This window comes from Pomacea canaliculata, linkage group LG1 (assembly GCF_003073045.1).
Source record: "Pomacea canaliculata isolate SZHN2017 linkage group LG1, ASM307304v1, whole genome shotgun sequence".
Lineage (NCBI taxonomy): Eukaryota > Metazoa > Mollusca > Gastropoda > Architaenioglossa > Ampullariidae > Pomacea > Pomacea canaliculata.
In genome coordinates, this window is record NC_037590.1 from 20,707,357 (window position 1) to 20,719,000 (window position 11,644).

The following is an 11,644-nucleotide window of genomic DNA, read 5'->3' on the forward strand; positions in this document are numbered from 1 at the left end:
GGCTTACTGTTATTTCTCTGTATGTCGTATCTGTTTACAGGACTGGCTGCCTTGCCTTGCTCACTCGGAATAAAATACCAATACCCATACCACACACGATATTATTTTCTGAAACAAGCAATAGTTGTATTTGATATATGTGATATATTTTATTCTCAAAAACGTAAAGAAAGTATTTTACTCCTTTATCATGCATTCATTGTTAACATTAAGGATACTGTAGAAAGTATAGCTGAATGGAAACTGTGATCCTCAATAACAGGCGTGTTTCTTTTAGGTGTCTGCCAAGTCTACAGCAGAAGTCACTCAGTGTCTATGCTCGCATCTGACTTCTTTCGCTTCTGGTGTGTTCGTTGCACCAAATGCAATCCACTTTGACACAGTCTTCGTAAGTCTAGACAATAAGATTTCCGACAACTTTTCTGTCCTGGTGACACTGTGCTTGACCTTTGGAGTCTACATCGTTGGTCTAGTGTGGGCTCGTCGCATGGATCGGAAAGACGTGGAAAAGGTGAGGATAATTGAGCCAGTAGTTTGTTTCGCTTTTTTTTCTCTGGAATATGAAGCAGGAATGATGTAAATTTACATAGACTGTAGTTAATATTACTGCTTATCATTACTGCATCATAACTTGTTATCCAAAACATCGATCATTTAACATCCGACAGTGATTACCATTCCTTAAGGAATAATATCAATATCCATCCGACTCATCCTCCATAAGTATGTGTAGCTGCAGTGACATTGAGTGCCTATGTCAGCGGAAATGGTTGCTAGGTTATCTTCCCCCGTTGCAGTGGGGAGCAACTCCTCTGGCGGATAACGTCATGACCGACAAGTACTTTTATAAACTGACAGTCTTCACGGGCATGCGCAGAGGTGCGGGTACAAGGTCAAGGGTCAGCTTCATCTTAGCTGGAGACTACTCTGATACTGGCGTTAGACAACTCGTGGACGAAACAGGAAAAAAGGTAGGTAATCTAAAACAAACCGTTATCCCCAATCCTTTCAAAAAAAGAAAGAAAAAAAGTGAAAAAAGAAAAGAAATTTTATCCTTAAATAATAAAAATATGATGCATTGATACAGCTTCCTAAAGCAATCGTGATATCTGTTTCCATTGTTTTTCTTCCAGACTTTGAGTCGAGGAAGCATCAATCAGTATATTTTAGGAGTTCCAGAAACACTGGTTCATTAATGTATCTTAGGCTCTGGCATGACAGTTCTGGAAAGGGAAGACACCAAGGGTGGTATCTCAACAAAGTTATCGTTACTGATCTCCAGAATGGAACTAGGTAAGCTATACATGCCTTTGCATTAAAATATAGCTATGAGATCTCATTAATAATCCATCAATAAGTTGACATGTTGGAACTCATCTTGATCGAGGAATGTTTTCTCGACTGATAGCAGTTCAGGACGTTTTATTTTTTAAATTTTTCATCTTTTATATCGACCTACTGTTTTATTATTTGGTATATGTATATGGTGACAATGAACACTGCACGGAATGTATGAACACCACTATGCAGTCAACTCATAAGTATTTCTTATAGTAAATTACCACTGGTACGAGAATCGCACTGTTATTGTCTTCTTGAGTAACCTTAATGTTATTGACATTCTTAGTTACATCTTCTTGTGTAACCGCTGGCTGGCGGTGGAAGAGGACGACGGGAAGGTGGATCGGATGTTACCGGTGGCCGGTCGCGAGGACCTGATCGACTTCAACCACCTTTTCTTCACAGAGACAAGGAGGTCGCTGAGTGACAACCACCTATGGCTGTCCGTCTTCTCGCGCCCGAGGAGGTCTTCCTTCTCCCGCGTCCAGCGGCTCTCGTGCATCCTGTGCTTGCTTCTGGCCACCATGATGGCTGACGCAATGTTCTATCAAGCAGGCGGAGACCCAGGTACTATTTAAAACTCTTTCTCTGCTTTTATATCGGCTTTATTTGAAGGGGAAAAATCCGCCCAACTGGAATAAAACAGACGTTATGTTTAAAGCGTGGAGAGGGATTGCTGTTTATCGACGAGCTTGTATGAGTGGAGGAGAGCAGTGGCTGTAAAGTGTCTAGATGGAAAGTGCATTTACACTCAATCTCTCTTGGGCACCACAGATAAAGCCAGAGAGAAATCGTTGTTATGGCGGTGGTCTCATCCAAGTAATTAGAATGTATTTAAGTTTGAAGCAGAGATTCCATTAAAAGTTTTTTTGCTGCGCCATTTCTCGGTAGCCGTCGATTAATAAAAAGTTTTTTAACTGTGAAGTTGTCTGCTACTTCAGTCATTAGCTCCGAAGAGGAAAATGTTTCAGCGTATAGGTGCGACATTTTAGAAGTGTATGATGATCAAAGTTAGCTGGATTACAAATTTTGAGTCCTTCACAGGAGTGCTGCAGTCTTTTATTTCGTCAATCAAACATCCGTTCATTTTCCTTTTCATGACAAAATCAGCGATGGATAAGTGTTTATTTAGTTTTCGTTGGTTATTAGTGGTCTGATCAAGACTGTTGTTATCCAGAGGATTTTTTTTTTCGGAGCAGCCCTTGCTGATAGCATTCTTTCATATGTGATAAAAGTAGCAAGCATGGCAGTCAGCACAAGCGCACTTTGAATTTCTCAGATTTTTTGTGCGGTACTTTGTTTTTCGTTGGTTATATTGTTTGAGAAGTTTTTTCCTTGTCTTTTTATGTGAGTTGTCTTTCTTGTAGATTTCACGCTTGAGACAGAACTGCAAAACATATTCAGAAATCCACATTCCCCCTAATGGAAATCCCCACTATTACGTTCGACTAACTATCTTCTACTCAATTATTTATAAGTTTGGAATTGGTTTGTCTGTCGGACTAACTGTGCCTGCTCCGGCATCCTGAGCAAACCGACTAAAGTTGACAGTTGTGAGGTGAGTTGTTTAGAAGATGCTTTTGTTTTAACTTTAGATACAGCTTCAGGTGCCCTGGAGATAGGCCCGATAAAGGTGACTCTACGGGAGCTGTATGTCAGCTTTGTCAGCAGCCTTATCATCTTGCCTCTCAACGTCGTCATCGACCAGCTGTTCCGACGAAGCAGACCGAGGGACCGCAAGACCGCCGCCGCAATGGCTATGGAAGGACAGCTCAGTGGACCTCCGGCATCCCTGTCCGAGGCCAGCGCAGGACCCGACGTGTCGAACCTGTTCCGTGTGTCGGCAAGTCGACAAGAATTTTCATCCACACCATTTCCTGAAAACGAACCTGGAAATTCGAGCATGACAAGCGTGGCCGCACCTCCAGAGGAGGCCCAAGAACAGCAAGAATATAGAAAAGACAGCATGATGAAACAGTCACAGAAGAATCCCGATGTTAAGGTGCCGTCAAGTGGTAGCAAGTTCATGCTGCCTCACGCATGCGTGTACCTGGCCTGGATGCTGGTGGCTGCGGTCAGTGGAGTGTCCGCTTTCATCATCTTCTCCTACAGCATGGAGTGGGGCCGTGACAAGTCCATTGCCTGGCTCCTGGCTATGTTTCTTTCCGTTGGGCAGTCTGTCACCTTGATCCAACCAGTTAAGGTGATCTTATTTTTCTTTCTGTCGTCTTTCTTCTGTTACCAGTAGCTTACATAAAAACGTAATGACAACATAGTGACCCTTCTAAAAAATATTTCGCCCCAGACTTCACAGAACTTGAAAATATTGCAAAATATTACAATAGAAAATTTGTAACGGTACATTATAGTAAAACTTTGTATCCTCAGAACATATAAGAAATACAACAATAAATACCCACAATAAGTACATAAATAACAACACAAATACACACAATAAATACATTCAATAACAAAAGAGGAGACATGACAATAAAAGATCATGGCAGATAAGGATGTCGGCAATACATGAATTTCTCATCAGCTGTGTGTTTCCTGATACCCACGTTTTGGTCCTTGCAGATCCTTTTACAAGCATTGCTGATAGCGTGGGCTTGCAAGTCGCCGACTGACCGCGACACCGACATTGAGGTGGAGGAGGTGCTGGACGCGTCACAAGTGCACCTGATGCCTGAGGAGATCATGGAGTACATGCCGAAAATGGGTTGGTCTGGGTGCGATGTCTTGCGAAGCTCGAGAAAGCAGCCGCCTAATGCACGCAATTTCCACGTTAAGTGGGCATGCTGCTTGTAGGAAATGGGAATATTCCAAAATAAAGGAAGGAAAGAAATCAACGAAGAGAGAGAGAGAGAGAGTGTGTGTGTGCGAAAGAGAGAAAGAGGAGAGAGGGAGGAAGAAGAAATAGATTGCCACATGTGACAAATGACCTTTTTGTGCAGCCCGCCGCCCACATCTTAGTGTCCCTCCACCTGACCCGGAGGTTCTCAACACCTGTCGAGAAAGGAGACTGAAAGAGCTGGCAATGCAGAGGTTGACAGTTGAAATTTTTGCTTATTTGACGTACCTCTTTCTGCTCACGGTTATTGCTCGGAATAATAGCGATATCTACAGGTTCCTATGGACAAACAACATACAGAACTTCCTGAATTCTGGTCCTACCGCTGTTGAAGAGGTGAAAATGTTTGTCTACTTGTCTTCCCATCCAACCATCCATCCATTTGATTGGTTAAAAGTAAAAAGAAACGATAGCAACTGTTGTCAGGAAATGCAATAACTATAAAGACAAGGATCGAAACAGACAAACCACCACATATAGCATTAGAAAGAAAAAACACAATTATTGCAAGGTTTCATAAAAAATTATAAGGTGCAAACCAAACCTAACAAACAAGATGATCAATTTTTTTAAGGCCCATCAATATTGCTAATTTTCCCGCAAATCGAAACGCTCCCACCTTCTAAACTATGGTTAGTCCTTTAATGAACTTACTTTGGAGTAGTCTAAACCTGCGGGTGTCACTATTTCTGTGAAGAAGGAGCACAAGAACTTGGCTGCATGTATAACGACTTGAAGGCGTTTCCGATGCTCCTATCGGCGAAACCCCAGCGATCCAGTAAAATTCAAATGAGCTTCTCTTAGTGGAAGTAATTTGTGACATAAATCTAGCGGACTGCAGCTGGCACAGGACCTAAATATGGCATTATTGTGCTCATGAAATGAGAAGGAAGTGCGACAACGAAGCACTACAGCAGCTAGTAAGAAATAACTGTGAAAACAACCAGAGCAAATGAAGACATCGACCGCGTGACCTTCTGTAATCCTGGTCTTTAACTTTTCTTCACTGACGAAGAAAGAATTTCTTCATAGTTTATCATTATCGATCAAGGTTTTATTAAGCATCTGTGTACACGATCAGTATACTTGCCTTGCTTTGCTGAAGTGTAAAGGTTCAGTTGTTTATTTTTAAGAAAGTGTGGTATGAATAAGACGAGGACCAAAATGACCTCACCTGTAACTTTCACAAGTGCAAATACAGATAAAAAATGGGAGGGAAACCATGATGAAAATTTGGAATTGTAAAATGTCTTCTTACCTTGATGATGGCGGTTTGCTGGACTCCTTAGAAGAAAAGGACATTGTGACAACTTTAAAAAAAGTATGTAGGCTACGATCAGCCTGATACCAAAATTTACCAAAGTACTTATGTGAAATAAATTCCAGACAATAGTGGAACTTTGTAGATTGCATTGATGACTTGTGATTGTGTTGTTAAGTCTTGCAAAGAACAAAATCCGCATGATGGAGTCTGTTGCCTGTTTCCTGTGCTAGGTGCGCCAGGTGGAAGATTTCTGGACATGGACACAGATGGCGATGGTACCCTTCCTCTATGCTGAGACCGACTTCCACGGCCAGCCCCTGTCCGATGGAAACGGCCTTATAGTGTCTTCCCTCGATGCTTACAGGGTAGGGCCGGTCCGACTGAGACAACACCGAGTCACTAAAGGTTAGAGGAAACTTTCCAACTTGCTCCCTTTTGTCATTTCTTGGTCTTAGTTACAGGCTAAGTACACAATAAAGTAAGGTCCTTTTTCAGATATCATGAAACTAACCCTTGACCATTCGCCAATGAATAATTTCCAAAGAAATACGTTTTTTTTTGGCTTTAATGGCCATTTCGTATAAAGTGTGGGAGAAAGACAAACGAGTCATACGATACCAAGATATTTGTGCATATTAACAACAGATAAAACCTGGTCGTCATGCAACCATTTCTCATGAACAGACAAAAAAGCTCCATTCCGAAATAAAGCAATAGGCAAAATACCTAATTCCGAATAAAACAGTTTTAGATTTATCTATGTTAACTATTAAACCTAAATTATTAGATGCATTTCGTAAGACATTTAGTTGATTCTGAAGACCACCGACAGTATCTAACGCTACATCATCTGAAAAAGTAAACTAAAAACTTGAATAGCATCAGAGTGAAACTTAACACCATGTTTTGCTGCTATTGATAGTGTCAATAGCTAACTCATTAATGTTTAAAGAAAAAAGAACAGGACTACAAATTTTGCTGCTTTAAACCCCTAGGGCAGGGATGCACAACCTACGGCCCGCGGGCCATATCCGGCCCGCGACGCGGTGCCATCCGGCCCGCGAAACTTCTGCCCACAGTGCAGGAAATCGGCATGTTAGTAATAAAAGAAGACCTTAAAAAAACGAAAAAAAAGGAAGAAGAAGCATTTTTATCCCCACGTAGGGGCGTCTCTCAATCTTTTTTTCGATGGACGAACATTTCGATTCAGTGCTCTGACTTGGTGTCTCTACGATGAGGCCGGACATTCAGAAGTTGGTTTCGGGAAAACAACTTCAAATATCCCACTAATTACTACATAATTAATGGTAAGTACAACTTGTTTCTAATAAAAAATGGTATCTGCTCTATTTTTTGTATTTTTGCGGTGAAGTGGCCCGCGACACGGCTGCCCGAAATGGATATGGCCCGCGACACGGCTGTCTGAAATGGATATGGCCCGCATGCCGAAAAAGGTTGGGCATCACTGCCCCAGGGCATAAAAATAACTCGGTCACGTCCTCATAAACCCCTACTTCAGCTTTTACACAAGATATTTTTTTATCCATACCTCCCACAGGCATTTGACTAATGAATGCAGCTCTCACCGAAAGGGCTACCATTAGTATTAAGCTATGTTTACTGCACTTAGTATGCATTTCTTACCTTACTAAATTCAATGTTTCTTTAGGAAAATATTCTTTTCTCATCAGTCTAATATGTGCTATATGTGGCATGTTGATATGTTGTGTCTCCATGTATGCGGATAGTGCACTGTATTAAATGGATAAAGAGGCATGCAAACCCAACAGAGTAAATGGCTCAATAAAAGATATAGCAGTGGAGCGATTATAACAGGGCTTTTTACGATTCTGTGACTGTTTTGTTTTGATTTTTCTTTTAGAAAATCACTGCATTTAAGGATTCTTTCTTTGGCAGCATTGCATAAGCGTTCAAAGGACGAGCGTTCTCTGCGGGCGCTGCTCTGCACTGTCATGATGATAGAAGTATCCGTGCAACGTATCCCAAGAGGGAATCCTACAACCATTAATCTTCATTTGTTATTTGCAATAGATTTGTTCCTAGCTTTTGTTATTTCCTTTGTGTATTCCACTGGTGCTTCTCCACACAAGCGTTCAGTGTACTTTAAGCAGATGCAGGAAAACTGAGCCGTTACGAAGGTTAATGATGTTAGCTTAGTTAGGCACTAGGGAACGACCAAGTGCATTGCGGACAACTCTTGAAGAACCTAGAATGCCGGCTGAAATTACACTGCATGTCAAGCCTGTTAAGCCAACAATCTCTGTCCTCATTCAGCAGCGCGTGCACCCGGCATTGACACGGTAGCCTTTATGGTCCTGAGTCGTAATGTTGACATGGCGGGCGCACGCGATGGGAACCACAGGACATAGGATATCGACTTGGGCTTCTAGTCGTCTACCTCGAGAGTTAGCCTAAGCTGGGTAAAGCTCTTACCTGCAGGTTCTATCTTCCTTCAGCGGGTATTTTATGGGAATGAGACCCAGTGGATGGCGTTGTACCACGTGTGGTAAATATCTATACTATGATTTATCTACTTTAACAAAAGCAAAAAAAATTCCTTGAGATTTAAAAAAACTTACAAATAGGACGGTATCATGAAAAAAAATTAAAGTTATTTTCTCAAGGTGCATTATTTGGTCGGATTTGGAAATGAACTTTCCACAGCTTTTTCGCGTTTTTTTATTCTCATTTTGAATTTAGATTACACTTTAGCGACCTATACAAGCGATGGAATGCACATTTTATCCTTTTTCCCTAAATATTTACTCAATGCCGGTTGGTTATTTAAACGTTTTTCGGGGGAAGTTTACTGGCTGGTTCTCTAAACAAACTATGAAAATTTATCTTGTGAGTAACTCTACAATGGCCAAGAATACAAACCTTCACCAGTCTGAAAAACACGAATTCCATCCCTACCCTCCCTTTCCTATCATACCTCCCGCCTGAGGGCTTAAAATGCTGCCGCAGAAGCGAGACGAGAAGTATTTGAGAATCATCTTGCTTATGTTTACAGACACGTGCCTCATTTCGCAGCCGTTCAGTCCGAGCGAAGTCTCCTGCACGCAGTCGTGGAGCTGGGAATCGGAGGACACAGCCGCGTACTCAGTAGGATGGAAGACCCTGAGACAAGATTTCATGGAAGAAATGAACTCCCCTTGGACACACAGAGACTGGACAGAAACAGACGGCCTTCCATATGTAGGTGACATTAGCGCCTATCCCCCTGGTGGCTATATCAAAGACCTGGTCGGCAAGAAGGAGCGAGTATCAGGGTTTCTGAGTGAAATGCAGTCATTCCAATGGCTGGACAAGTACACGCGGTCAGTTTTTGTCGAATTTATCTTGTACAATCCAAACGTGAACCTTTTCGCCTGTGTGACAGTCGTCTTTGAGACCCCGGTCACCGGGTCACTCCAAGGAAAGATCGTTGTCTCACCATTTCGACTGTATTCAGACACTGGGGGCTACGGGGTGGTGGTGATAATCTGCGAGACCCTGGCCATCATCTGGACAATATACTTTCTGCAGCGCGAAGGGAGAAAAGTTGGCAAGAGCGCTCTGTCTACATCAGAAAGTTCTGGAACTGGATAGAGCTGGGAACTTTGTTGGGGTCAGTGACTGCTATCGTCATGTACGTGGGGCGCCATCTATTGACCATAACAGCCATGAAGAAGGTCAAGTCTCTTAAAGGTATTATTGAAAGAACTGACAATTTCTGTGTGTTTCTGTGTGTGTAAAATACTGGTAGATTACATCACAGAGACAAACTACGACTGGGTAAATGTTATTTTTAGAGTAGAGAATGGATTACATTGAATATACTACTGAAGAGATTTTTAGGCAGGTGCTGCTGATGACATGCTAAAGAGAGATACTATTGATAACAACTTCGAAAGGAGGTACAGATAATGACAGACATAGAGATATACTACTCATGACTTATGTTACAATACAATGTTACAGTCCAATATAACCCTATGTTGCAGGCAAGTACTACAATTTCCAGCGTCTGGCCCTGTGGAACGAGCTGTTCAGCTATGTACTGGCCTTTGTAACATTTCTGGCAGTGCTGAAGACTCTGCACCTGCTGAGGTTCAATCGCCGCCTGTCCATGTTGGGCACCACCTTGCTCCGTGCAGCCAAGGACCTCTTCTCCTTCTCCATCGTCTTCACTCTCGTCGTCCTCTCCTTCACTGCCTTCGGTTTCCTGCTGTTTTGCTCTCTGATCCCCGACTACAGCACATTCATCAAATCTTTAGAGACGCTTCTTGCGGTTTCTCTAGGTGAGAAAGTTTACAGCCCGCTACAAACGATAGAGCTTTATTTTGACCAATTACAAAAATTGTTCTAAAGCATCGTTATGCAGAGTGGGTTCCAGCTATTTTATTTTTTGTCACATTCCTCTATATCTTCAAACTTTATCGATGATGTCAAGATTTTGGTGACTTCATGTGCATCTAGAGCAGACCTGGGCAAGGGGCGGCCCTCGTGCCGCTTGCGGCCCGCCTTCTGTCTCTGACCGGCCCGCCCGCCAGTATATATACTATATATACAGTATACTGACTTAACTATATTAGTCCTGCCCTCTAAAACCATCCCAATTTCTCATGCGGCCCCCTTGGGAAAATTAATTGCCCACCCCTTATCTAGAGTATACTATTTTCCGAAGATTTTAACAGAATATTCAGTCTGGCCGAGAGCATTTTGAAGCTCGTAAAATGTGCATGGTTCTGACAGTCCTATCGATTTCTCATTCCGCATTTCACATTTTTTTGCGTGTGTGTGTGTGTCGGGAAGAAGACTAGAACTAGCTAGGCAAAAGCAAAATAAATTGCCTCATGACAAGTTTTCAATAATTTTTGCGGATGATGAGTCTTTAATACCTTTTTATAATATGCATCCCAAACCTTGGGGTGGTAAGAGTTGACACAAAATTTCTAACTGTAAATCTCGGCGGTAATGATTTTCTTTTACAACATTCATGACAACATTTTGTAACGATTTGTATTTAACACAGTAGACCTAGTGTCAATAGACTAGTGTTACAAGACAAGTTTCTTGAGGTAAGGCGATCCTTCCTAGCGGCTGCTATGTAGAAGAGCGCCCCTGCTGAAAACTCACATCTTTACAATCATCGTGTGCAAATGTCAAGGCGAAACGACATGGCAATGTAGCGACCGAGTGTTGTTTTTAAAACAGGTTTTAATCAGAAAAAATAGTAATAGTGTGTTGAGTTTCCATTGTGACTCAACTATTATTCGAAATAAGCTAACTTGAAGTTTTCTATGTCAATGTTCTTTAAGTGCTTTGCAATATGGCAGTCAGTGTTTAAGTTATATACAATGTTCTTGTACCTATTTAAAATAGAAACATAAGTTCTAGCATGACTCATTTGCCTGTACGTACGTGTATGTGTGTGTTTTCTATGTACGTAGATATGTGTGTGTAGAAAAGAAGAGAAAGATAGAGAAAGTTCGGGTAAAGACAGATAATAAGAGGGAGAAGAAATAACCATTTACAAACGTTTGACTTTACTGACCATACATACATAGTATGGCAGCTGCACTGATCTATCAACTGAACGCAGTTTAACTCTTTTTCTGTTTGAGACAGGCCAAAGTCAGTTTCAAATTCTGCAGGAAGCCAACTTTGTGATCGGGCCTGTGTTTTGCTTTCTGTATATTTTCTTCGTCTTCTTCGTGCTCCTCAACATGTTTGTCACCATCCTGAGTGAGACGTTCTCCGCCGTTCGCCAGGACGTGACGCAGCAGAGCAACGACTACGAGATCCTGGAGTTCATGTGGAGCAGGTTCTGGGAGTGGGTGGGACAACGCCATTCAAGCTCTCAAGTGGCAGCAAAGATACCTACATAAGCAGAGGTTCATTTCCGTTGCATTTATGTCATTTTTAATCTCGCATGTTTAGTGTTCTGACTTCCTCGTGTGCGTTTCTGTGCATATGTGTGTTTCTGTTTGCATCCAAATTCATACATTTATTTGCGAATACATGCATGTGTGTTTTTGATCCTTGCATGATTCCATGAAAAAATTGGTTCATATTAGACATAAGAGCGACACACGTACTTTCACCGAAACGTAGTCGTCTTTCATTTTTATCCCCAAAAAGATTTGCGAGTGGCATTTAACCAACAGATAATTATCTTT

At 41.8% G+C, this 11,644-nt stretch overlaps 1 protein-coding gene across 1 annotated transcript in view; it reads left to right on the top strand.

Annotated features, from left to right (window-relative positions):
• The window catches only part of LOC112560482 (polycystic kidney disease and receptor for egg jelly-related protein-like), a 28,486-nt gene that overhangs the window by 15,099 nt on the left and 1,743 nt on the right, over nt 1-11,644 (top strand). The window contains 13 exon segments of the mRNA XM_025232378.1: nt 278-511; nt 798-971; nt 1,134-1,179; nt 1,182-1,293; nt 1,628-1,908; nt 2,937-3,544; nt 3,922-4,063; nt 4,299-4,531; nt 5,690-5,864; nt 8,494-9,024; nt 9,027-9,170; nt 9,467-9,763; nt 11,094-11,359. Of these exon segments, the coding sequence (XP_025088163.1) occupies nt 278-511; nt 798-971; nt 1,134-1,179; nt 1,182-1,293; nt 1,628-1,908; nt 2,937-3,544; nt 3,922-4,063; nt 4,299-4,531; nt 5,690-5,864; nt 8,494-9,024; nt 9,027-9,170; nt 9,467-9,763; nt 11,094-11,353 (3,237 nt within the window). The 3' untranslated portion in view covers nt 11,354-11,359.